At 41.7% G+C, this 27,992-nt stretch overlaps 1 protein-coding gene and 1 long non-coding RNA gene across 7 annotated transcripts in view; one reads left to right on the top strand and one right to left on the bottom strand.

Annotated features, from left to right (window-relative positions):
- Positions 1-17: 17 nt before the first annotated feature.
- Positions 18-23,679, top strand: LOC125119820 (uncharacterized). 4 transcript variants are annotated; one of them, XR_007133184.1, is made up of 5 exons: positions 18-407; positions 13,833-14,010; positions 16,451-16,473; positions 17,919-17,990; positions 23,584-23,679. It is a non-coding gene; the product is annotated as an uncharacterized LOC125119820 (long non-coding RNA). The 4 variants fall into 4 exon arrangements; XR_007133181.1 differs by having other exon boundaries at positions 17,865-17,990; XR_007133182.1 differs by lacking the exon at positions 16,451-16,473 and having other exon boundaries at positions 19-407; positions 17,865-17,990.
- Positions 23,041-27,992, bottom strand: part of FRMD6 (FERM domain containing 6) — a 240,364-nt gene continuing 235,412 nt past the window's right edge. For all 3 annotated transcript variants that reach the window (XM_047767320.1, XM_047767319.1, XM_047767321.1), the window contains 2 exons: positions 27,889-27,980; positions 23,041-25,986 (listed from right to left, as the gene is read on the bottom strand). In XM_047767320.1, coding sequence (XP_047623276.1) covers positions 25,702-25,986; positions 27,889-27,980 — 377 coding nt within the window. In that variant the 3' untranslated portion in view covers positions 23,041-25,701. The remainder of the gene's footprint in view (positions 25,987-27,888; positions 27,981-27,992) is intronic.

The raw sequence follows: 27,992 nt of genomic DNA, 5'->3' as shown, positions 1-27,992 counted from the left end.
CTTGAGGTTCTTGTAAGGGTTTAAAGGAGTGATGGATACAGATTGCCCCATAAGTGCGTTGACCGTAGCTTCAGATCTGGCTGTGTCCCGGACATCCTGCCTTCAGCCTCAGTCCAGGAGCCAGAGGGTGACAAGGAAAGGGAGAGGGAAAGATGGAGAGAGGAGAGAAGAAAGAAGATGAAAAAAGAAGGGGAAGTGGGGGGGAGATGGCAGAATGTGACAGGGACCCTGAGCACATGTAGCCACTTGGAAGGGGGGCTTACCACCACCAGAGAGAAGCTAAAACCCTGTGGACCAGCCCCAGACTCTTGGGGAAGACTTTCCCGCTTGGAACAAGAGCTTAATGATTCCTGGAGGAGTGTTATGATTTCTGCAAAATCGCCCCAAAGCAGTAAGAGTGGCTGGAGGTATGTAATCATTTTCTAAAAAGTGAAGCCTCGGTGGCTTGGCAAAGGATGACAGCAGAAGGTCTTAATCAATTAGACCACAAATTAATCCTGCCTTGTTTCTCCTTTAACTGTTGTTGTTGTTTTTTTTTTCCTGTGTATTTGGCTGGCTCCAGCAGCTGTTCCAACTGTGTAATTAAGTCATTTCTAGGAGAGCAGAGCAGCTGGTCAGGACTATATGTTCCAGTGATCAATTGCTGTCAGGCTGAAGCTTCAATTAATATTCTGAACAGTTATTAAATTCCCACTGCCCCATCTTCATGGAAGCCGGCGAGTGGAAATGTTACCAGTATTCTGGCTTCTGCTTTCATCAACACATTCAAAATTCAGAGCCAGTCTGAGAGTGACAATGATATTTCTTTGAGTTGCTGTTGATGTGAAGAATAGATAATACTAAATTTGGTCCAAGGAACAGAAAATGTTATTGTTCACTGTGTCTGCTCGAGCTGGGCAGGCCAATCATCGGGCCACCATGCTGAGGTGTTTCCCCGGCCTTTAGGCCTCATTTCCTTCCTGGATAATAAACATAAATTCCCTATAATGCAAAGGGCCACTTTCTGGAAGTGTAATTAAAATATGCTGGCTGTATAAACTTGGGAAATTAGCTTTGCTGGTGGAAGAAATCTTAATTAAAGGGCTGCTTTGAAATAAGGAAGAGTAATAAAAGCCTTTTTTTTTTTTTTATTTTGTCTGCCTTGGCACCAGCTACCTTCACTTTAATGATCTAATTTCTATTTTTCTTATTTAATGGATGACATTAGATTAGCTTTCCCAAGAGGTTCATTTCAAGAGAGTTAATGAAGTCAAGCTAAGGATATATGGTAAATCATTAAGGTTTCTGCTTAGAACCTCCAATAGCCCACAGTCCTGGATTCCGCCTTCATTTGCGGACAGGATGAGATTTGTCAGAAAAACTTGTCCTTTTCACACTACTGGCTATGTCTTCTATACTAGAAATCACAGAAGAGTCACAACTTCAGCACCTTTTCCACTGCCTCCAAATGACTAAATTTGACATGAGATTAGGTTTTTTGTGACTTTCCATAATAAAGAACTGAAGAAAAGTAATAGATTTAGTGTATGAGAATCCACACTTGGGAATTTAAAAATTAATGTATAGTAACCTCTCATCAGGGTGTGAGGGACAGGTTTTCAGTATTTATTGAAGGAAGTAACTTAGGAATTTTTTTTGTTTGTTTTTGTTTTCTTGTCTTTTCTAGGGCCGCAACTGCAGCCTATGGAGGTTCCCAGACTAGGGGTCTAATCGGAGCTGTAGCCGCCGGCCTACGCCAGAGCCACAGCAACGCGGGATCCAAGCCGCCTCTTCGACCTACACCACAGCTCATGGCAACGCCAGGATCGTTAACCCACTGAGCAAGGCCAGGGATCAAACCCACAACCTCATGGCTCCCAGTCGGACTCATTAACCACTGTGCCACGACAGGAACTCCCACTTAGCTTTTTATAAAAAATTTTTTTTTTGTCTTTTTAGGGCTGCACCCACGGCATACGGAGGTTCCCAGGTTAGGAGTCGAATCAGAGCTGTAGCCACCAGCCTATGACACAGACACAGCAAAAAAAACCCACAAAAAACCTTTTTTTTTATTTTTTAAAGTGAGATCATAATCACTCTCTCTAACATTGGGCTTCTTAAGGAAAGAGCACAGCTTTTGGGGTCAAAGACCTTGGTTTCTTAGTCTGTCATTTCCAGGCAAGATGAAATAACAAAGACTAGATTTACAATCTTGCCTAAAATAATAACAAACTAGAAAAAAAATGAAACAATGTTTTTTAAAATATGAGCATTAGGAAACAAAGGACTGTAACTCTTTAGAGACAAACAACCCAGTTTTTTAAATGGGCAAAAGATTTGAACACATACATACCTCACTAAAGAAGATAATGAGTAAAGAGTCTGAAAAAGAACGTGTGTGTACATCTATAACTGGATCAGTTTGTTGTATGGCAGATATTATCACAACATTGTAAATCAACTATACTTTAATAAAACCTTCAGAAATGAAAAAAAAAAGAAGATACAGGAATGGCCAGTAAGCATCTGAAAAGATCCTTATCGTCATTAGTCATCAAGGACATGCAAATTAAATCCACAATGAGATATTACTCTATACTTAATAGAATGTGTAAAATGGGAAAGACTGACCATACTGAGTGCTGGCAAGATGTGGAGAAAACTGAAATTCTCATATCCTGGTGATCTGTAAAACGTACAACCACCGTGGAAACCACTTAGCTGCTTCTTTAAAAGGTAAACATATACGTACCCCAATAGTCCATGTTTGGGCATTTATCTAAAGAAATGAAAGCCTATGTCCATCACAAGGACTTGCACATTAATGTTTACAGCCGCTTTAGTCATCATGGCCCCCAAATAGAAATAATCCAAATTTCCATCACCAAGGGAATGGATAAGTATCTGTGGTCTATCCAGATAAGGGGTAATTCCTCAACAATAAAAAAGAATGAACTACTGATATACACAACAGCATGAATGAATCTCAAGGTAATAAGCTGCACGAACAAAGCTAGACAAAAAAGAGTGCATACTCTATGTTTCCATTTGTATAAAATTGTTATAAGATGAAAACTATTGTGACAGAAGGCACTTTGCCTGGGAAAGGTGGGGGCGAGGGGAAGGGGGAGGGTTTCCAAAGGGGCCTGAGGAAATTAATGAGGGTAATGGATATGTTCATTACGTCCACTGCAGTGATGGTTTCACCATTTCATACATGCCAAAATGTACCAAACCCTAATTTAAACATGTGCGCAGTCTACTGTAGGTCAGTTACACGTCAATAAAGTTGCTCTTAAGAAAAGGCCTGAATTCCAGTCATGGTTGAGTAATCTCAAACACATTTCTCATTTCTTTTTTAAAAGCATTTCTTTTAATTTTAAAATTTTAAAAATTGAAGTACAGTTGATTTACAATAATGTGTGTGTTTCAGGTACACAGCCTGATGATTCAGTTATACATATATAGTCTTTTTCAGATTATTTTCCATAATAGATTATTATAAGATATTGAATATAATTCCCTGTGCTATACTGTAGGTCCTTGTTGTTTATCTATTTTATATATAGTATGAAACACATTTTTATTTTTGTTGTTGTTGTTGCTTTTTAGGGCTGAACCTGTGGAATATGGAGTTTTCTGGGCTAGGGGTTGAATCAGAGCTCCAGCTGCCAACCTAAGCCACAGCCACAGCCACACAGGATCTGAGCCTAACAGGCCCTACACATCCACAAGGAGCTGCAGTGGGCAGGACCCTATAGTGGCAGCCCTTAGAGAAGCAGTGAGTACATCAGGCAGGGACAGCATCTTGTCCTCTCTGAGAAGGGCTCCATTTTCCTATTAATCCTGCACACAGTGTCCTCTTCCAAGGCTCTACCTTTTATCTTCAGAAATAGAAGTATATAGTTTTTGAAGCTCAGGTGGTCAATCTTTTAAAATGTTTTTATGAACCATGTTAGATGGGGAGAAACGGGAACACACAGGGGATTATAAAACTAACAGCCCAAGGTCTCTGGCTTTGCTGAGCGCTCAGGTGGAAATTGGGCAGCCATCAAGGGACATAATAAATTTCAAGCTGCCTGGCCTATGTGTGAGCACCCCCCACCACACACACACACACACACACACACACACACACACACACACACAGAGTCACATGACAAAAATGATAAGAAAATACATTTTTAAAAATACAGGAGTTCCCATTGTGGCTCAGTGGAAATGGATCTGACTGGTATCCATGAGGATGCAGGTTTGATCCCTGGCCCTGCTCAGTGGATTAGGGATCTGGCGTTGCCATGAGCTGTGGTTGTAGGTCGCAGACACAGCTCGGATCCTGAGTTGCTGTGGCTGAGGTGTAGGCCAGTGGCCAGACCTCTGATTCTACCCCTAGCCTGGGAACCTCCATATGCCATGGATGTGGCCCTAAAAAGACAAAAATAAATAAACAAACAAATAAATAGAGGACCATCTCAGAGTTACCTAGTGGTTCAACAGGTTAAGTATCTGGCACTGGCACTGTTGTGCCTTGGGTCGCCTCCATGGTGCAGGTTTGATCCCTGGCCAGGAAACTTTCACATGCCAAAAGTGAGCATGGCCAAAAAAAAAAGACAACCTATATCAAAAAACCTCAAAAAACCCAATCAAGAAATGGGCAGAAGGCCTAAAAAGACATTTCCCAAAAAGACAGATGGCCAAAAGTACATGAAAAGATGTTCAATATAGCTAATTATTAGAGAAATGCAAATTAAAACTACAATGAGGTAGTAACTCACACCAGTCAGAAAAGTCATCCTCAAAAAGTCTACAAGCAGGAGTTCCCATTGTGGCTCAGTGGTTAACGAATCCAACTAGGAACCATGAGGTTGCAGGTTTGATCCCTGGCCTTGCTCACTGGGTTAAGGATCTGGTGTTGCTGTGAGCTGTGGTATAGATCGCAGACGCGGCTTGGATCCCGCGTTGCTGTGGCTCTGGCATAGGCCAGCGGCTACAGCTCCAGTTAGACCCGTAGCCTGGGAACCTTCATACGCCACAGGAGCGGCCCCAGAAATGGCAAAAAAGACCAAAAAAAAAAAATCTACAAACAATAAATGTTGGAGAGGGTGTGGAGAGAAAAGAACCCTCCTACACTGTTGGTGGGAATGTAAATTGGTACAACCACTATGGAGAAAGTATGGGGGTTTCTTAAAAAACTAAAAATAGAACTACAATGTGATTCAGCATATATTTGGAAGAAACCATAATTTAATAATATAAATGCACCCTAATGTTCACGACAGCACTATTTTAATAGCTAAGACATGGACACAATCTAAATGTCTATCAACAGAGGAATGGATAAAGAAGGTATGATACATATATATGATGGAATATTACTCAGCCATAAAAAAAGAATGAAAAATGCCATTTGCAGCAACATGGATGGACCTGGAGATTATCATACTAAGTGAAGTCAGACAGGGGAAAGGTCGGGGGAGAGGGATAAATTATACACTACTACATATAAAATAGACAACCACTTTGCTGTAACCTGAAACTAACACAACATTACAAAGCAACTACATGCCAATAATTAAAAAAAAATAATAATAACCATATATTTTGGAGTTACACCTGACTCATCAATCCCTGGGTCTGTGACTTTGGACGGACCCTCCCTCCCTCCCTCTTGCTGAGCCTGTTTTGTGACATGTGCACCCACTATTCCATAGGATGATGATGAGGAAGAAAGAGGAAAGTACCGTGGACAGCACTTGACACAGGAAGGTGCCTAGGACAACAGTTTCCAAGGGTACCAGGCCAGATTGTGGAAGTGCTTGAGTAGGAAGCTCCTGGCCCCAGTTCAATTCCCTTTCCACTTTTCTGTTGCTGCTTCGCCTGGCTCATCTGTGATTCGGGGGGGGGGGGAGCAGGGATTAGATACCAGGTGGCTTAGGTCAGTCTTGCCACTGTGCAAGATCTTTTTTTTTTAAACCACCATGAATCAGGATTCATTTATCAACTAGGGAAAAAGGCATCTAGGGAGGAAATCATATTGGTTGGGAGATCAGGAAAAATCCCTTTGGATTCTACTCTAATGTTGTTAATACCCGTTCAGTCCCCAGGGTTCCTCCACTGGTGCACTCTGACTATTAGTCCTGACTCAGGACCCTTTTTAGAGCTGTACCTCAGGTAACCCTGGTGCTGGACTGGGCAGGATGCTATGGGTGCATCCTTGTTGTTGTGGCGGCCCTCCACCACAAGATGGCACACAACTCTCTTCTTTCCGAAGAGAAAGGCTAGTGGAAGTCTGAAGCCAGGCACGGTTCAAATCAGATGGAAATGCATTCATTTAAAAAAGTTTCCTCCCTCACTCTTAAAATGGTAAGGACAAGCCAAAGAGCAGGCAAGGAGAGTCTGCTAAGGCACAAGAGATGCTCGGAGAAGGGGAAACTGATGTGGGGAGACACAGGGGGTTACTTGGAAGCTGAAAGACTTGTCTTTGTGTCTCTGTTTGGTCCTGTAAAATTCCTCCTTGTCCATATTCTTGTCGAGCTCATGACTCCAAAATGGGCTACAGGTGGAGCCTCTGCCCTTGCTTGAGGATTTATTTGAGCCTTGACTAGACTTCAAAATTCCTGAATTCCTTTTCTACTCCATGAAGATGTGAGTTCTTATCTCTTTTCCCGTAATAATAACGACATTAATTTTTACATTTTGCCCCATGTTCTCTGCTGCTGCAGGTCCTTCACTTCAGACATTATTTAATGTTGTTGTTATGCTGATGTAAGGTTTAAGAGAGCAGATTCTAATCTCCATCTCACCTTGGACACACCTAGCCTGGGCCTCCATGGTCCTGCTCACCTTCAAGCCATGGCTCCATGTCGCCCTCTGCTGGTAGGGTGATCCTCTTCCTTCCCTGTCCTTTCTCCTCTAACAGCTTATGAAAGGCATGTTAAGGAAACTAAAGTATGGTCACACCTCCTCAGTAGCTCCTAAATCTCACTTTGCAAGCAGGATAATATTTTGATTGCTGAAAGTGATTTTAAGGCCTGCATCTAAATCTGGTATCATTTTCTTTCCTATTAAATTTTGGGGAAACGTGCTACAGACACATAGCAAATAATTGCAATCTAAACATGAGGGGGTAGAGATGGTTCCCAAAGAGCAGGAGGAGATAGGCCTAGGTGGGTGGAGGGGTGGGTATGGGATGAGGAAAGACCCTCTTCTAGGAGAGCACTGCATAGTGGGTGGGAGTGAGGAACAGTAAAATGCAGGCAACAACATGAGGAACTTCTGTTGTGCTAGAGATGAAACACAGGGATACACAGCCCCTGCAAAAGGCAGTCAGTTGCTAGATATAGGGGCCTGTGTGCAAAGTAAAAGGCTGGGGTTCTGCCTCTGAGTAATGGGCTGGACCATTACAGAATTTGATGAATTTTCTTCTTTTAAAGAGATTTTTCTACACCTAAGGTGGAGGACAGATTTAGGAAGGATTTCCCTGTATGTAGTTAGGATGCTATTGCAGTAATTCAAGCAAGAGATGATGGTGGCCTAACCAAGACAGTGGTAAAAGTTTAGAGATGAGCCTGTAGGCCCATTCAAGAGGACCCCATTAAGCCACTGAATGTGTGGGATCAAGGGTGACCCCTATGTTTCCTGTTTACAGGAGGAAAGCTGATTTAGAAGACAGGTGATGAAATTGGTTTCATGCATGTCAAGTCTGAGATGCTCAGAAGACATGTGGGAGAGATGACATGCAGGCAGGAGAGAGATACAGCCAAAGCTTGAGGGCCTAGTGATACTGATTTGGGAGACAGAAACAAGATCGTGCAGTTAAAACCAGGAGAAGAAGTTCCCAACATGCCTCAGTGGTTAACGAACCCGACTAGGATCCATGAGGATGCAGGTTCAATCCCTGGCCCTGCTCAGTGGGTTAAGGATCTGGCATTGCCATGAGCTGTGGCGTAGGTCACAGACACGGCTCAGATCCTGTAGCTCCTATTCAACCCCTAGCCTGGGAACTTCCATGTGCCGCAGGTACAGTCCTAAAAAGCAAAAAAAAAAAAAAAAAAAGGAAAGAAAACAAAACAAACAAAAAAACCCCCAGGAGAACAGAGGAGGTTGTTCTAGAATAGAATGAGAAAAAGAAAAGCAGTGGGTCAGTGTCAATCCCTTAACATCAGTGTTAGGGCTAAGTAGAAGATGAGAAGCTATTGAAAAGAAGTCCACAAAGGAGATGGGGGAGTGGTCAGAGAGGTTTAAGTAAAAGCAGGGGAGTGCATTGCCATAGCCACCGGATGATTAGAGTCTGAGGAGGAAGGATTCAGTGGTTTCAAAGGCAGCAGAAAAGCCTGCAAGCTAAAAACTGAAAACTCTCCTTAGCAAAGGGGAGGTTGCAAAAGTCAGATGGCAGTGGACTGGAGTGAGTGGAAGTTGAGGCTGTGGAGATGGTGAGGGCAGATTACCTTCAGGATGGCACTGGGTGAGATGAGGAAAAGAGAGATGGGATGGTGGCCTGTAGCTGGGGACCCAGCAGGGTTCAACTGGATGTAGGGTCAAGGATGCTTTGGGACCTTGTTTGCTAAGTACATGTACTTTTCAAAAAACACTTAATTTTACAGATTTAAAGTAAGTTGCAAAAGCAGTACAGAGAGGTCTCATGTATTCACCATCCAGCTTCCCCCAAGAGTAGCATCATATATTGCTAGAGTATGTATTTTCAAACCAGGAAATTGTCATCCATACAACCTACAGATATTATTCAAGTTTTAGCAGTTTTTACATGCACGCATATGTATATGTGTATGAATAGTTCTATACAACTTTATCGTCTGCATAAATTTGTGTAACCACCACCACAATCACACACACAACTGTTCCCTCACCACAAAGAGCTCCTGCATATGGCCCCAACCGCTGGTGACCACACATTTGTTCACCATCCCTGTAATTTTGCGATTTGGAAAGTATTACATAAATGGTCCTATATACCATATGTACTATATAACATTTCAAGATAGGGTTGTTTTTTTTTTTTTCACTCAGCTCTCTTCACAACATCAACATGGTTGCAAGTATCAAGAGCTTGTTTCTTTTTACTACTGAGTAGTATTCCATTATACGGATATACCACCATTTACCCCCTCAAAGACATGTGGGTTGTTTCCAGTTTGGAGCTGTTAGAAATAAAGCTGTGATGAAAATCATGTAGAAGTTTTTGTGGCCTAAGTTTCCATTTCTCTGGCATCCATGCTTAGGAATGCAATTGCTGTATGATCTGGTACATGTATATTTAATTCGTTTTATGAGAAAGTACCAAACTACTTTCCCCAAGACTGCACGATTTGGCATTCCCAACAGCAATTTAGGAGAGATTCAATTTTCGCCAGCATTTGGTATTGTCACTATTTTTTATTTTAGCTGTTCTAATAGGTATGTGATATAGGAAGCTTTGGATATGTTTTGTCTGTGGGTTTGTTTGGTGAAGGAGAGCCTTCAGCACATTCATGGGCTGAGGGGAAGGAACGCGCAGAGGGGATGAACTGAGGGTGCGGGAAGAGGAGGAGAATGGACAGGTCCTAACAACGGGAAGGGAGGGGTGAAGTGACGATTGAGCTTTGACAGCCATGGGCCTTATCCTCAGAGACAGGAGGAAAGGATGTGAGAGCACAGAACAAGATTAGAAGGGGAGGCCCTGGAGGATGTTGTCGCCTAGTGGGTGACAGTGAGCTCTGGAGTCAGGCTCATGCTGCGTCGGCTCCCCCACTTCCCAGCTATTTGATCTTGGGTACAATATCTATTCTCCCTAAGGGGTCAGTTTCCTCATTTATACAAAGGGGAAAGTAGTAAATAATGTTAGGATTATGGTGAGAATGAAGTAAACTTCTATGGGTTTGGCAAACAAGAGAGATGATGATAATCACACAGCAAATCAAAGAGCTAAACATGCCACATAAATTCAGAGTCCAGGAGTTCCTGTTGTGGCTCAGCAGGAATGAACCCAACTAGTATCCATGAGGATGTGGGTTTGATCCCTGGCCTTGCTCAGTGGTTAAGGATCTGGCATTGCTGTGGCTGTGGTGTAGGTCAGTGTCTGCAGCTCCCATTTGACCCCTAGCCTGGGAACTTCCATATGCTGTGGGTGGGGCTCTAAATGCCAAAAAAAAAAAAAAAAATCAGACTCCAAATAGTGTGCTGGTTGTTGGCTCCTATGACTTTCCACAGCCTCCCGAAAGACTAAGAACTTGAAGGGAGGAGTCAGAGGCCTTATTTTTATTTATTTTGACTTCCTAGCATTCAGCTCAAAGCCTTCCTTATAGAGGGCTCTCAGACAAGTGTGCAAACACCTGAAGAGTCAACCCCGAACCAACTCAGGGTCCTGCCTCTCAGGCAGTTTCCCTTCCACTGACTCTGGGTTGAACTTTCCCCTCTCTGAATTTGCTACCTTCTTTACAATAACTCAGCTTTTTTTTTTTTTTTTTTTTTTTTTTGCAGTCACTGATTTGAGCTCTGTATTTCAGTTCTGGAAATGCAAACACACACTCTTATTCATCATTCAAGTCTGATAATCTCTTTCTGTTGTTACAAATGCCTAAGAATTAAAAAGGAGAGGGAGAGGGTGGTATATTACTGGAGAGACTTCTTTAAATTACCTGTTTTCATGACCACCTGCATCCTGGGAGGGGCTTAGCTTCAGCAAGTTGACAGGTTCCGTGTCCTGGTGCTCAATGAGCCTCCCTTTACCAGGTGGGCAGAGGGAGGACTGCTGCCACGGTGAGGCCGGCTCACGGGCTCACTCACTCCTCTGTGGGTTCAGATGCGCCAGCCGGGTGAGAGGCAGAGTGGACCTGGGCTGATGAGGAAAAGGCAGCGGCATTAGGGAGACTGTGGGTACACCTGTGACCTGTTGTTAGTTTGTGAATTCTGGCCACATCGCCAGCCTTAAAAAACAACAACAAACCCCCCCCCAAAAAAAAACAAAACTCCTTGTCCTGCTCTCTTCCCTCAGATGAGATGCAGAAATGCAGCTAAAATGCAACCTAGAGATGTTTGGGGAGGGGCATTGACAGGATGAGTCAACAATGGAGGTCAAACAAGGAATTTGGAAAATCTATAACATGCGAATATCTTCCTCCTCAAATCATCCTAGTTTTGGCAATAGAGCCTTTGGTTGCTGAGGTGGAGTTTGTTGCAAACATTTCCTGGCATCCCAAATAGCCAAAGGTTCTGGGTCCTTTCTACTAAACCACTCACTCTGACCACCAGGGGTCAGGCTGCAGCCAAGAACAGAAGGCGGATGCTCCGGAGCCCAGCTCTGTTTTCTGCCCCCAGGCCCTGCCTTGCTGAAGAGACCTCACCCCAGACCCGAGCGCCTCCAGCAGTGGCCTGTGGGATTCCTTTCTCATTTGTAATAGAAGCTGCTTGGAGTTGAGTTAATTCCCTTTGTGAATCATATACTTACTTCATTTTCATTTGTTAAGTTTAAGAACCACTCACATAAGAATCGTGTTTGGGGGGTGGGGGAGCTTATTAAAAAGCAGATTCTGGGCGCTGCTTATGGAGGCTGATTCTGGGGTGGAGGGGTTGGGCCCAAGAATCTGCATGTTATGCACACTCTGACTGGTTCTGAAGCAGTTGCTGCAGAACCACACTTTGGCAGAAGGCTTCAAGTTCCAACCCAAACAGCCCCTGAGTGGAGCTTTCAGCTTCGTGCATGCCCAGGACTCCATGAAGACTAGGCCCATGTGTCCTGCCACCCTAGGACTCTAGTCCATCAGAGGTGTGATCTCTGGCACATTAATCAACACCAAGGTGGGATGGGGGAGGCAGGAGAGGAAGAGAAATTCATACAGCTCAGTGCCCAATGAAGACCACTGGCAGCCCGCCCTGACCTCTACTGACATCCTTTATGCTTTACATTCCTCCTGACTGTTCCTGGGCACTGGTTTCCTTATTTGATTCCCTTTGATGTGCCTCTCTCCTCCTCATTGCTCAGAGAGAGCGTCCTGGGTTTGGAGACAGCTAAGCTACAGAGCTCAGGATAGTGTTTGCTGTCCTGCATTGGTGCTAAGACATGGTCTCCAACATGCGTACTTGATACACTAAGAAGAGTTTTCAGGTAGGAATGGGAGCGAAACACACCCTCAAACATGCGCATTCACTATAAGATGCAACCTAGGTCCAGAACAATAAAACATGCATTTTATTTTTTGTATTTTTAGGGCCGCGCCCATGGCACATGAGGTTCCCAGGCTAGGATAGGGGTCAAATCAGAGCTGTAGCCGCTGGCCTACACCACAGCTCACAGCAATGCCGGATCCTTAACCCAATGAGTGAGGCCAGGGATTGAACGTGCGTCCTCATGGATACTACTCAGGTTTGTTTCTGCTGAGTCAGGATGGGAACTCCAAGAAAACGTGCATTTTAGAATGGAGAGAAGCATCTCTCTTGTTCGCAGAATCCAATGCTGCTTCATTCATTCAACTCAGATTCACAGGGTGCCTGTGGGGCCAAGAACCTGTTCCAGGTGCTGTGGGTGGAAGGTTAGGCAGTGCTGCTATTAATGGTATGGGAGGCAGGTAATAAAATACTAATAAATGAATTAGAAAATCAAAGAGTTGGAGACTCTGACATTTGCTCTCAGAGAACTAGAGACGGTTACATGGTAGAGACGTGATGGAAGAGCCCGATGTTGAACAGGGTGTTCAGGGACCATTTCTGAGCGGGGGTCATGCAGCTGAGCCTGGAAGGAAGAGGAAGATCATTCCTGGTGGGGAGGACTTCCTGGGGCCTGCCTAGCACCTTGGCCCATGGTGGCAGAACTTGGACCGCTGCTGAACCCACTCTTTATTGAGCCCCTTTTCATGCCAGGTGGTGAGGATCCCTCAGGAGGCAGTTGTGAGTGAGAAAGACGTGGTTTCCACCCTCATGAAGTTTATAACCTGCAATATTTAAAGATAAGTTTCAGCTGATCCTCAGATTCTACATTTACTATCTATTGTCTTGATCATAGAACATCTATTTTAGATTTTGGATTAGGATGGCCTTGATGGGAAAGGCCTTGTGACCACAGAGATTAGAACCCAATGGGAAAAACATCAAGAGCCTGAATATAGCATCTAGAGGCTCAGATAAAAAATAAATAAATCCAGCCACAATTCCCTGCCTGCTTTTGACTCTTCACTCTCAGCATTCTTCCTGAGACCCTCCCAGTGCTGTGTGATCTGGGGGAGGAGAAGGCATGGATTCCAACAGCAGAGCTCGCATCTTCCATAACTGAATCCAGGCCATTGTGGAGGCATCGTCATTTCTGGTGCCCTCTCTTGGTGCCAAGCAAAAGCACAGATCCTGTGGCCCCTGCTCCTACTTCTCAGACCCTGGAGGCTGTCAAAGGAGAAAGGCTTGTCTTTGAACCTCTCAGTTTCCTTTCAGGGGTTCTCACTGAAGATGAATGGTGGGGATAAAAGTGGCAACAGTCTAAAGGAGAGCTTTGCTCCTGCACCTCCCAGGAAGCACCTGCTTCTGCTTCAGCACAGATTCATAACAGACAGATGCAGAGTTCCCATCATGGCACAGTGGAAATGACTCTGACTAGGAACCATGAGGTGGCAGGTTCCATCCCTGACCTCGTTCAGTGGGTTAAGGATCCAGCGTTGCCATGAGCTGTGGTGTAGATCACAGATGTGGCTCAGATCTGGTGTGGCTGTGGCTGTGGCTGTGGTGTGCCGGCAGCAACAGCTTCGATTAGACCCCTAGCCTGGGAACCTTCATATGCTGCTGGTGAGGCCCTAAAAAAATAAAAAACAAAAAACACAGCTGACAGATGCTGTTAAACCCCTGCCAGAGATATATTTTCCCTCCTTGTATTTCAGGGAGTTTCTCTTGCATCTGAACTACTGGTAAAGAAAGAAGAGAAACATCTCAACTAGAGAAAGGACTGCCTTGAAGTCACGGCCAGGAATGGTTTGGAACCGGCTGGCTCATGAACTCCCAGGGGCAGGCAGAGGGATGAGTGGTGGCATCAGAATCCTGGCCTTACCCTAAGCCATGGTAGGTATGGTGTGGAGGCCTGGAAATCAATCTATCTTTTAGAAATGTTTCTTTGATTCTTTCTGAGACTCATTCCAGTTTGTGAACCCTTGAATTAGGGGACAGACTGATCAACAATCTCTTAGCTCTCCTTCTGTCCTGACATCCTCTGTGCCTCCCTCGCTTCCCCCATCCCAGGCCTGAGGTTCAGTTTTCTGCCCCATTTTGGGGTACTATCCCCCAGGGGTCTGTGGCTGAAACCTGAGTTGGCCCCCAGCTCCATGCCAGGTGGAACAATTGACTTGGGCCAGTTCAATAAAGGCTTTGGGTTACCAGACACCCATCTGCTGGCTGTTCTCACCACAGAAATGGGAGACAGATCAGTTTCACTGGGCATCAACCCCACGCCTCCCACTGTGCAGGGAGGGAGACCCACCTCACCTTCTGGTGCTTTCACTGCAAACAACTCCCTTGTGACTCCCCCAAGCCCTTTTCACCAGCATCCCAACACCTCCCAGAATAGCCTGCATGTGCTGCAGGAAGAGCCACCCCACCCCTGTCATCCATCCGAAAAACAACAGAGCCTCCCTCTCCCATTCCACCTTCTGAACTCGGTGCCCAGGTACTCTGTTCAATCAAGACAAATTTATAGCCCACTCCTCAAAACGAAGATTGACACCCACCCAAGTAGTGTCCATTCTCTTTAGGAACTGGTCCTGTTCTCTTTAGGGTCTCTGGGAACCCAGGGTTCTATGCTAGTGACTGAGATTGATTTTACCTCCTTAAAAAGAATTAAAACATTTAAAAATATATATTTCCATAATTTCACAGTCAAATGTACTACAAAGCCTCCAACAAAAAAACAGCATCCTCTTCTTTCCCTCCCCCAGTGCTAACAATTTCAACTTGAGATGGTTTTAGGAGAAAATTATTTACCTCCATATTTCTAAGTAAGTAACATTCTTATAATATATATATGCCTCTTTTCCAACTTGGAATCTTATCTGTCAATTTCCTATCATGTAATATAAGGAGACAGAACTTTTACACACACATGCTCTGCCTGTCTCACCACCCCTTCTAGAATCTCCCTCCCCTCCCAATAGTTATGTCCTATTTTTAGTTATCAATATTATACCATGTTTACATTATGCTTATGCAAATGTTATTTGTTGAGCCAATTGTAGAATACTACAATTATGTTTTTCTTGTATTTTTTCTCAGCGTTAATTTCCTCTTTCTGTTTGCTCAGTTATTCTGTGCGTGTATCATCAACATTTCCCACATTCCTGACAGAACTATTAAACCCCTCTCAATATCCTGTTCTCCTTGGTCAAACACATTGAGTGAGCTGTTGGTGTTCTTTCCCCCAGAGACGCCCCTCCTGGAACCCTCCATCTCCCTGCTTCTATGTGGACTGGCTGTTCCCCAAGTCTGCAAGGACAGCTGACAACTCGTGTCATCCCTTGGCTTCTCTCCTGTGTGGGATCCCGTTTCCTGGATCTCAATCTACCTTCCTCTTCATTGATTCACTCCCCTATTCTGTGGGAGTGCATTCTTCAGTGGCTTTCTGAGTATGAAGATATGGGAGATACATTTTAAAAGCCTTCAATGTCTTTGTTGTACTTTTACACATAATTAACTTATTATACAACTCTAGGTTGAAAATTTTTTTCTCTAAGAATTTTTAAAGCATTGCTCATTGTCTTCCAGTTTCTGTGTTGCTGTTGATGATACTGATTCCATTCTTTAAATATGACTATTTGACTGTGTTGCTGTCGACAGTACTGATTCAATTCTTTAAATATGACCATTTTCTTTTTCTCCCTTATCTTTCTTCCTTCCTTCACCCATCCTTCTTTTTTCTAAAAAATTTCTATAATATATGGGGCAGAGGGTATATGGAAATCTCTGTACCTTCCCCTCAGTGTGGCCGAGAATCTAAGACTGCTCTGAAATAATAATAAGTCTTTAAAAAAAAAAAAAACTCAAACAGGGTGGGGGAGGAAATATATGGACACTTGTAAGATCTTTATCCTTGTATTTAAAATTTCATGATCTCATGTTCTAGATTGGTCTTTATTACTTATTTTATAGGCACTCCTTGCATTTTTTTCCAGTTTGGAAGTGCCTATCTTTCAGTTCTGAAAATTTTTCTTGTAAGATTTTCCCTTCATTTCATGTGTGGACATAAGCTACCTATTTGCATTCATGCATATGTTAACATCTGCCACTGGATGTATTCTGCTTTCTGAGGTATTTATCTTCCAACTCCCGCCAGTGGAACATTTATTTTGCTGATGATATTTTGAAGAGCTCTGGTAATTCTCAGTATCCTTATGGTGATCTTCTCCAGTTTTCTGAGTGTAATATTTTCTACCTCTTTGAGAATATTAACAATAGATTTTTTTTCTAAAGTTTTTTTTTTTAACTCCCTGCATTATCCCTGTTTTCTTCCAAGAATATGGAGTTAAACAAAAAAAGGTAAGTAAGTCCCTCTTCCTTCCTTGTCTTTAATCACTCTCCTCTTCAGAGTTACCCATAGTTTAGTTTGTTGGATGTCCCTCTAAGGTCCTTTTTTCACGTGCTTATCTACATTTAAACATACACATACAGTTACATACCTTGTCTTTTTGCATGCTATACTAATGTGCTGCATTATATGCCTTTGTTTTCATACTTAACAACATATGCTGAAGATCTTTTAATGTCTCTACATCTAAACCACTTATTATTTTTAATTGCTGCATACTATGCCACAGTAAGATTGTGCCAGTATTCATCTGACATTTAGATCATACTACACATTTCTCTTCACATAAATACTGTTAAGTCTTTTTTAAAAACATGTTTCTATTTCTGTAAGATAAATATCTAGAATAAATGGCTGAGTTGAGTGAATTTATTCAAAATTGACCTACACTGCTAATGTATAATCCTATAAAAATTTATTAAAGAGTCTGTTTCTTCACAGTCTTACAAACACTGGCTATTATCTATTGTTTTGACGTTTGCCAATTTGGTTGGCTGATTTGTCAATAGGTAAAAAAATTTTTTTAAAGCATATGTTTGGTTACTTTGTTACTGGTGAAGCTGAACAGCTAGCTTTTCATGTGTTTATTAACTGTTTTATAACAACTTATTTTTCTGTGAATTGCCCAACAATATTTTCCCTCATATTTCCACTGTTTTGTTTTGATTTTCTTGATTTATAAATAAGAAGCTCTTGTATGTTATAGATGCCAATTATTTGCTTTAAAAGTAGCAGATATTTTCTCCCTATGTCTCTCTTTACATTTAGGTGACATCTATTTTGAGGTACTATACTGGAAAGTTGTTAAAATTCTTTTCAAATTTATCAACTTTGTTTTTTATAACTTGTAAGAATTATGTTATTTTAGGAAAACTTCCCCAACCCCAAGTTTATAAATACATTTTTATAGTTTTTAATGTTTAATTCACTTAAACATGTTTAATTTTAATGTTTAATTCACTTATTTTTATGAATGATATAAAGTTGATATCTAATTTTATTTTTTTAAAAGAAACAGCTAATTTTTCTGGTGCTAACTACTGAATAATCTACCCTTGCTCCTATAATTTGAGATGCCATCTATTTCATATACTATGTTCCTTTTTTATATTTTGGTCCACTTCAGGCCTATTACACTGTTCTAAATCAGGGATTGGCAAACCATAGCTCAGTAGGCTAAATCCAGCCTGCTGCCTGTATCTAAAGTTTTATTGGAAGACAGCCATGCTCATTTGTTCACATATTGTCTGTGGCTGCTTTCACACTACAATGGCAGAGTTGAATAGTTGCAACAGAGACCATTTGGCCCACGAAGCCTAAAATATTATTTGGCCCTTTACAGAAAAAAAAGTTGCCAATACTTGCATCAGTATTATCAATAACAGGAACTCCACAGTATGTTTTGCAGATGGAAAAGTAAATATGTTCTCCCTGGGTCCATACTTCAAAAAATTCTTAGCTATTCTTGGTAAGTATCTTTGGGTGAATTTTATAATTAATTGACTACTGATACAGTTGGGTTTAAATGTATCAAATTTCTGTTTTTACTTGTGCTAGTAGTCCTTTCTTCCTTTTCTCCTTGTTGTCTGCTTTCTTTGAGGTTTAGTAATTTTATTATTCTCTTATGATACTACTTTTAGTGCTTGCTTTAGAGTTTATAGGATATGCCTTTAGGCTATCATAATCTATACTTCAAATACAGTATAAGAAACTTATAGCAGTATACTTTCATTTTTTCTTTCCTGATATTTTTGCTATTATGGCCACACAATTTACTTTTTACCTGTTTTAAACTGCGTAAACACTGTTTTTACTTTTGCTTTAAATGATCAATTATTTTTAAAATTTTCAATTTCAATTATCTTTTGGATCTAAAGTATGAAAAAAAGATGTGTTTTATATTCACCCACATCTTTACTGTTTCTGGGACTTTCTATTCTTTGTGCAGATACAATTTTTCATCTGATGTTTTCTTTTTGCCAGTAAGACTTGTATTAACATTTCTTGTGCAGATCTGCTGGTGTTGAATTCTTTCAGATTCTGCAGGCCTGAAAAAGTTTTTTTTTAATCTCATCTTTGTTTTTGAAAGAGACTTTTGCTGGGTATAGAATTATAAGTTGACAGCACTTTTCTTTCAAAATTAAAAAGGCGTGCTCGTTATGCTTTGTTAGGCATGACCGGAACCACCTTTAATCTTAGAAAATACCCTGTATTACATGGTTGTTTCAGTCTAGCTGATGGGAACACAAACTATTTCTGGCCCCATGCATGCTCTAGGGACAGTTTTGCCCTTTGCTGGTGGGTCTCTCTTCAGCCCCAGGCATCTTCCTCACCTATACATGCTCATCAATGCTCAGATGAAGACCTGAGGGTCCCTTTCTCTAGCTCTCCAGAGCATGCTTTTTCCTTCCCCTCCTGCTCTGTGAGGCTCTCTCTTCTCTGGTACTCTGTCCCCTGGACTCTAGCTACCTTGGCCTCCCCAATTCTCCACTCTGCCTTCTCAATCAGGAGACCACTCCTTCCTCATGGTGGCCTGGAAACAGGCAGTGAACTGTCTCACCTGTTTCTCTCCTTTTGGAGTTTATTCTCCTGCACTACCCATGGATGCATGTCTAAAAAACATTTTAATGCCTATTTTTGAGTTTTTTACCTGTTTAAGGTGAGAGAGTAAAACTGGTTCCAATTAATCCATCATGATTAAGATGTTTCCTTAGGGATTTTGATTAAAATTTATGGGAAAAACTGATATTTACATCAAGCCTTTCCTTTTAGGAACATGGCATATTAACTGTAATATATTAACAATGATATATTAATTTACTTTGACCTCCTTTAAATGTCTCCAGTAGATCTATGGTCTTCCACATTGATACTGAGGTTGCATTTAAAGGTCCCAATATAGGCCTATCTTCTCTCTTATAGCACCTTGTTTAGACCCTGAAGCAATTAAGGGATAGAGTCTAAGAAGACTCTGGGGCTTCAGAGTTGCTGAGAAGCTCATACAATGATCCTTTTCCTCTCATCTCTGTAGATGAAGAGGAGAAGAGGGCCTGGTGACCTGATCTTAGGTGTTAGCTTCATTCCAGCTGACTCTTTCACGATGGCAGGACTGGGTGAGCAGCTCTGCACTGGAGGCTGGGATGTGGATGAGAAAACACAAGAAGAAGCCCTCAAAGAACCCTAGGGTAGAAACTGGCTTAGAGCTGCTCCATTTTGGCATGGCTTCTGGAAGCCTGCTTCTACTTTAATGTATAGTTGGGCATGAATGGACCCCGAGAAGACCTGAAGACTGAACTCATGGTCTATTGGGTAGTATCATCTTCCTCTGGTGGTAGAGTCACTCCACCAAACTTATAAGCTGGGCCTCTTCTTTGATAGATGGTTACTAATGAATGGAAAACAATCACCTCTAATAATACCTCTGGGATAAACATGCACTTGCACACTAGTTATGGAAGTGTTGGGGATGTGTATTCTAAATAGCCAACAACAAATTTAGAAGCAAAGCTGGAACATCATTCCTTCCTAAGGTGGGAACTGTCTAGTCCTATGAAATCCATCTCTTTCCATAATGACAGTAATAAGACCAAAGAGACCTTAACTGTCTACAGTTGACACCAAATGGGTAAACACCCAACCTAAGCAATTAGTTGGTTAATTACACCTGTGCCATGTTTATGGCCCTTAAGTTAATCTCTTGAGAGTGTAGAACTCCATCATGTACAATGGCTCATAGCATCTAAGCAGGACTTTTCAGAGCTCAGGCTCCTCCATTAATTCAAAACAAATGTCTTAGGAATCAAAGGGTTGGGTGGACTTGAGCTTACTATTTTCATTACACCTCTGTGTGGGGCTCAACTTGTACAAAGCATCAGAGAAATAAGGAGGCCCATAAAAGAGTGACAGGGAGGAGAATTTAAAATATTTTACTGATTCTCACATAACTCCCATCCTCATACTTAGCCAGTCATACATATATAACACCCAGGTCTCTATAATGTGGGTGTATTCAGACTTTGTGAAATGGTGAGTTTGGTGTCTCAACTTGAACATTCATTCACTCTCTGACAGCTAAAGAGAAACTGGCAAAAAGAGAACTGTCATTCTCACAAAATGCAATATACCCAGGCACTCTGGAGACCCAACTCATCCCAAGTATGGGTCATGCTAGCTCAGGAGCAGATAACTGGCTGGTCTATGTTGCTTGGGCTCATCACCTCTGGACCATTGAGTTACAAACCTTATACACACCAGCATCAAAGGCAGAACTTTTAGTAGCACATGCCCACCCTAGCCCAAGTAAATCAGCAGCTCTGGTCCAAGCCCCAGGTATTGCAATTTAAAGTTCTCCAGGTCATTCTAACATGCAGTCAGGGTTGAGGACTACTGCTGTAGAGAGGTTAAAACCATTGTGCCAATTTTCAGTGTATTTATGTAGAGTAGATTTTAATTTATATATTATAAATATAATAAAAGCAGTAACCAACTCTTTAGTCCTCCCAAGGATGTGGCTAAGTATAGCAAATTGGCTATTTCTCCATTCTCTAGTTTTGGAGGTGACAACCGTGTGTGTGTGTGTGTGTGTGTGTGTGTGAGAGAGAGAGAGAGAGAGAGAGAGAGAGAGAGAGAAGGAGAGAGAGAGAGAGAGAGAACCCTGCTATTATGCTTCCTACACGGCTCTTGAATCTTTTTCCTCCCTGCTGCCACATCCTAAGTTCAAATCCTCATCCATCTCCAGTCTTGTTGCTCCCTCTCCACCTCTACCTGCACTGTTCCCATTATTTCTCTCAAACTCCAAACACATCTGTCCTCTTATACCCCCTTCAATGGCTCCCTGCTGTCCACTGTGTCTACATCTGGGCACCCAAAGCCTTTCCTGAGTAGGCTGGGAAGTCATTTGTTACTTGAGCCAGAGGGTCCCTCACAGGTTCCTGAATAGACTCTATTGTCCCATCTTCTAAGCCCTGCCTGGACAGCTTGTACCTCGTCCCATCATGCCACAGGTCCCCAGTCAAGGCTCTTCTGAATAAACCTCTGATCTCCCCACCTCCCAGGTCCTCATTGCCTTGCCAAAGAAACCTCTGATTAGGCTATATGTATGACTGGCAGATAGAGAGAGGGTGCTCCAATAGTGTATCCACAAATGCCACTTACTATACTATCAAAATTGTAAGTTTTTCTTTCCTATTAGATTCTGAGCTTTCTCTAAGGACCGTGGGTAACAGGGTATCTGTAGTGGAAAAAGCAGTATTAGGAAAAAAATTTAGGTTGAAAACTCTGCTTTATCACCTACTAGCTACAGGATCTGGGGCAAACTGAAATGTTTCCTCAGCTGCAAAATGAAGGTGACAACACCTTGAATGGTTGTGAGGATCAGATATGATGTGTGTAATATCAGACATAGAGTAGGTGCCCATTTACTTTCTCCTCTTACTTCCAACTTACAATTTACCAGACACTATGCAAACTTCATGAGTAATACATTAGAAATACCTTGTTTTTTGTTAAATGATTCCAAATGACCAAATGCCTCCTTTCTACACAAATGTTTGTTAGAAGATTTGAGATCCTTCCTCTCTTCCACCCCTAGTTATCAGGTGCCTATTATACCCATTGAATATACCTTATTCAATTCTCGACAGGCCTTTGAGTTATTCCTGTTGTATAGACAAGAAAGCTGCAGCAAAGACAGGCAAAGCAATGAATTTTTTTAGGGGAGCTCCTAAAAGCCTTTTCAGAATCCTATTGACTCTAGGCTCTATGCTTTATGCCATGCCACCCTCACGTTTGGTCTTGTGAATTCATGCTTTTAAGTGCATCCATGCATTTTTTTTTTCTCTGAAATTAAAACCAACACTCCAATAATGATCTTTCAATAGGTGAAAGTTATTTTAAGAAATGAAAACTATGATTTTGTTTTGTTTTGTTTTTTAGGGCTGTACCTGCAGCATATGGAAGTTCCCAGGCTAGGAGATGAATCAGAGCTGTAGCCATCTGGCCTACACCACAGCCACAGCAACACAGGATCTGAGCCTTGTCTGCAACCTACACCACAGCTCACAGCAACACCAGATCCTTAACCACGGAGCGAGGCCAGGGATCAAAATTGCATCCTCCTGTATACTAGTTGGATTGGTTTCTAGTGTGCCACAATGGGAACTCTCCTATAAGAAGTGGGTCCTTTTAGCCCCACACTTTGGATGACTGCCACGCCCTCTCCAACTGAGCCTCTAGGAGCCTCCATTCCTTCATCTTTAACTTGAGAAGGGTAACAGTACCTGCCTTATGGGAATGCGAGGATTCAGTGAATTAACACCCGAGCTTCTAATGCATGTGGGGCAGAATCTGGCACATGGCAGGGCTCAGCATCAGCTCTTAGCATCTTCACAAGGGCTGCTTTGCTCAGAATTCTACCAAGTTTCCCTTTAATGTGCTCTATTATAGGAAAGAAGAACACAAAAAGAATATTCACTCTAATGCTTCTTGCATAACTAAAAATTCTAATAAAGCACTTCAAAGACAAATAAAAAGTAACTTTATTGATTGCTAATCTATAAGAATAATTACAAAATAATGCAGTTTTTTTTTTTTACACACTTTTGGTATCATCTTGATATGATGATCCTTTCACAGAAAGGATTATTTACAGTTTATGTAGGTATAAAGTTCACTGTTGCAAATACAAATGTAGATGTGTAAAGGCAATATATACCAAAGTGGTATACTGACTAGCGATGGATATCAACAAATGCAGAATAAATAACAGCTTTATACTTTTCCTTTTTTATTTTTAAAACAATTTCCAAATACAAAATGTAGATATTCAAAACAGATTTTCATATACATATATATAATTCTCCCACAAACAATGGATCAAAAAGCAAAGATGTCCTTAGATGTTCATTTTTGAAAACCCACCAGACTACTAATAAATCCAATTAGAAAGAGGGTGTGCAAAACCACCAAATGCTGGCAAGACCCCAAAGACCTGGTTCTATTTGAAGTAGAGAGCAAATAAAGCACTATATACTTAAATATGTTTTTTCTTGATGTTTACACAGGAAACACGAAGCGCTAAAGAAATGCACCACATTATGATCTGGGATCTTTAGAGTCAAACTGCATCAGGATTTGTTTCTTAAGCATCAAGAAAGGATGGTGGACGATTTAATGACTTATCAGTAAAACAGTCATTAGATGATCTGTTCAAACTTTCATCTTTGTATACAAAGATGGAGATACTCTGATACATTCTAACAACTGAAACTTTGGTTCTTTTAAACCATCTGATAAAAGCAAAATAATTTCCTGACTATAGAACTCTATACAATTCTTTTCTTTTTTAAAGTGTCAAGTTAAGCCAATTTGACCAGGCTTGCGTGCATACGCTGCCCTGTCACGTCCACAGGGGACACAAGAGGGGCAGCACAGGTGGAGCTTGTCCTCGTTCTCCATGTGTTTATAATACTGACCCCCATCCACGGGGACACTGCAGGTTCTGCTGTACCCTAAGTCTATTTCTTTGTTACCTGAAAACTTAATTCTGTATAAAAATATGACTGTTTCTTTAGAAAATAATATAGTTTTTTTTAATAAAACCTGGTAGATAGAAAAAATGGTGTATCAAAATATGGTAAACAAATGTGAAATACGAAATCATTAAAAACATCTGGTAGAAAGACATTGTGCTAAAGTACTTTCCTGAAGTGTGAGCAACACTGTTACTGTACATCGAAAGGTTAGTAAGTTCACTCTCTGGTCTTGGTTTCATGACACATCTGAAGAGCAGTGGCAGTAACCATCTTAAAAATGGCCATTTTCTCAAACACTAACATTTTCTGTATACTTCAAAATTAATGAAAAAATACTCTGGATTGGTGGTTTTCAACCCTGTTTCATGATAGCTCCACCTGGAGAACTTTAAAAGAAAAGGCAATTTCACCCGGGTCTCACCACAAGCGACCGGTTTAACTTGTCCATGGTGGGAAACCAGACATGGTCATTTTTTTAAAGCTCCTCAGATAATTCTATAATGCAACCAGGGTTGAGAACTACGGCAAAAGACACATGAGAAAAGAAAAGAGGTGTTCTTAACTATCTATTGATTGTCTGTAGGTATCATTCATTCAATGACACATCCTCTGTATCAACAAGAAAAAACCACATATACAAGACCATCATGGAAGCCAAAGGGAAAAGTAGGTAAGCTTTAAACACATATACACACGCACAGTCTCACATATTTATATATGTATAGCATATACGTAGAGTTAGGGTATTTTGGTTAAGCAGAAACCAGCATTAGCATAATTTGTTCTTGATTTAAAAAAAACAAACAAAACACCAAGCACAAACATATTCTAAGACATTTCTACAGTTTTAACAGAAACTGGTCTTGGAAACTCCACCAAATTCATTATTTGGACCTGAACACAACTGATCCATGACTTGGATGAGGGGCTCAACTAGGTCTGAGAGCATTCTGGGTCCGTGAGCGGGAGGACATGGCACTGACCAGGCGTGAAGGAGTCCCAAGGCATCACGCATGCACAGTCTTTGGGTTATTGCTTGATTCACATCTTCTTGACCCTGGGCTGCACTTCTGCGATGGACACATCTTTGGCGCACTAGAACCATGTGATTGTGACCGCTTCATTAGAGTTTGCTTTGGGACAGCCCCAGTGGGGTGGCGATGGCTATGACTAGGTGACGGTCTCCCCTGTTAAAGAAAGGAGGCGCCTCTCTCCTCCCTCAAATCACCAGCACTTCATGAGGGAGCGGTTAACAAAAAATTACAAGAAAACAAATAAACCCAACAATGTCTTTCACATGATAAAAAAAATGCGTAAGTGAACTGAAAAACAAAACAATGAACAAATACACCATAGTTCAATATTCTGAAGGCTTGGTAATCAGTAAAGCACATTTCCTTCCAAAGGACTGGCGAACTTTTGGGCACTTGTCTTGCTATACATTCTCTGTAGTCCTTTTAAAAACTTCTGCATAATACTTAAAGTGCAACTGTCCCACGGCTTTTATTTCCATTGCAAATATTATAAAGAAAGAGTTATGCTCGGGGTGAAGAAGATATGGCACAAGTAAGTGGTAAAGGAGTACCCATGGCTTTTATAGCCTCTAGCAGACAGCAGGCTGTCTGTACAGCTGCACGTCAATACACTTTATACAACAAACTCTGGAACTTCATCGTGAGTGAGATCCAGAGAAAAGTATTTGCTGGTTCTTTTGACTGGGAAAGCATCCTGGATGTTGACACACTGCTGAGCCAAGCAGCTGCTGCAGTAGAGGCCTTCCTCGTCTAGTTCATGGCCGCACCCGAAGGTGTAACTCTGAGCGGCGTCTTGACACAGCCCCGCGATGCGCAAGAAGTCTTTCTGGTACAGTCTGATGTCATCGAGGCTCAAGCTATGTCGATCGGTGGAGGTCTTTGGTTTTCGACATATAGTCTGCAAGATAAGGAAAGGCTGAAACAACTTTAACGGTATAGACTCAAGGGAAAGCTGAGCACTATTTGCTCTGTAGAGAGAGAAGCTGAAAAATCATAAAAAGGTTAAAGAATCCTCTCATGTTAGAAAGTGGTTTCCAATCTGTGGTTTCTGGGCCCTGAGGCCCTGTGGGGAAAAATGCCACCAATGGCACCACCAACTGTAGCAGCAGCTAACACTTACTAAGCCCTCGTTATTGTGCTAGGCTTAGTTAGTAACTCATTTCACCTTCTTATTAGCCCTACGAGGCAGGTGCTATTATTTCCCCCATTTTACATATGAAAAACCCAAGGCACAGAGAAGTCAATGCCACAAGAATCCAATGGTCTCCTAGCATCTCAGAAATCCAGCAATTATCCTAAAATAAGGCTGCAGAGGTAAAGATACTGTTGCTTTATCTTTTCTCATATTTAGCAGGGCAACACTCACGCTGAGGACTGTTATTCTTTTAATAAGAAATGGGAAAACAAACCAATTACCAATCAAAAAACACAGTTGAAAGAACTACTTTTTTAAAAGCCAGGATTCTTTGGTAGAACAGCAACATGAAGTGTTCTTGGTGCAGAAAAGGTTGGGAGGCAAGCCCCGGGATGAAGAGGCAGCACCCCAACACAATGTAGGTTGCACTCTGCCCAATGCTTCACACAGCAGGGAGCAGACTTTGAGAACTCATCATCCCCAGAGGTGGTACTGGCTGAAAACATAAGGCTGAGAAATGGTTCCGATAATTATACAAATGGAAGATCCTTGATAGGTTATTTATGGAAGGGAGGCATTACATTTCTAATCTACTCTTGCTACTGAACACCACAAAGGCCCACCTTGTTAGAACAAGGTATCACTTTTGCTTGAGTACCAGGAGCAGAGAAGAGAGTCTGAGCCCAGCAACATTTCACTAGGAAGTGTCACGTCTGAGCACCTCCTTATACTGACATTGTCCTCAGAGGCTCCACCAAGATCTCTCACAGAATTCAGTATGACCAGCACTGACTGTCAAGGCAGTCTCCGTTCTTGTAGGTGTGGGATCTGATCCTCAGCTGGGCCCCACAAATGTTTATGTACAATAGGAGCTGAGGGTGAGTGGCAGGGCTGGGGTGCAAACCCAGGCAGTTTGACCCTCGGGCTTGTTTCCTTGATCATCATGCTATAGGTACTGCTGTAAAATTACTCATTGGAGTTTTCAGAAAAAATATCGAATAAAATGTCATATTCACATGATGGCAGCTTAAATGGAAGAGAAAAAAAAGGATCCAATAAAATGTCATATTCATATGATGGCAGCTTAAATGGAAGAGAAAAAAAAGGATCGAGAAGACAGAAGTGAATATCCCTGTAGATTATATCCAAACACTGCAGCCATGAGGTTCACAGTATTTTAATTGATCTGTATCTTCTGACAGTTGAATAGTCTAACAAGTGATCACAGGTTATCAAATGCTTTAGCTTAACATAATTTGAAAATTCAATCTGAATGGAATAATTAGAGTGTGGAAACACTTCTATCATAACATACCTGACAAGAAAATTACTCTTTCCATTGTTGAGATCAACACAGACACACAGACATGCACACATGTGCACACAGAGTTAACCCAAAGCCTGATGACCAGAGGCTTCCCACCCATATATAGTATGAATCAAAGTACATAATTTATCCAAATAAAAAACCAATTCAAAGATAAACTGAACTAGCAAGTAAATGGAAATAAATTCAAACTAAAGCTACAGTGTATGTATCTACGTAGAATCATTTCCTTAAGGTTTTTAACTTTTGCTCATTTATATAATTACAAATGTTAAGTTCCTACTTAAAATTTTCTAAAATTTCAGCTGAAGATCTAAAATTTTCAATTCCTTCCATACCTGCGGAAGAGAATCAGCACTCTGGCCGCGAAGTTTGACCACCGTTTCTGAGGAGCTGGAGGTGGAAGAACCAAGTTCTTTCACTATCAACCCTAAAATAAAAC

This window comes from Phacochoerus africanus, chromosome 2, assembly GCF_016906955.1.
Source record: "Phacochoerus africanus isolate WHEZ1 chromosome 2, ROS_Pafr_v1, whole genome shotgun sequence".
NCBI classification, from domain to species: Eukaryota; Metazoa; Chordata; class Mammalia; order Artiodactyla; family Suidae; genus Phacochoerus; species Phacochoerus africanus.
Note: the sequence above shows the minus strand (reverse complement) of the source record. Positions and strands in the feature narration are given on the sequence as shown.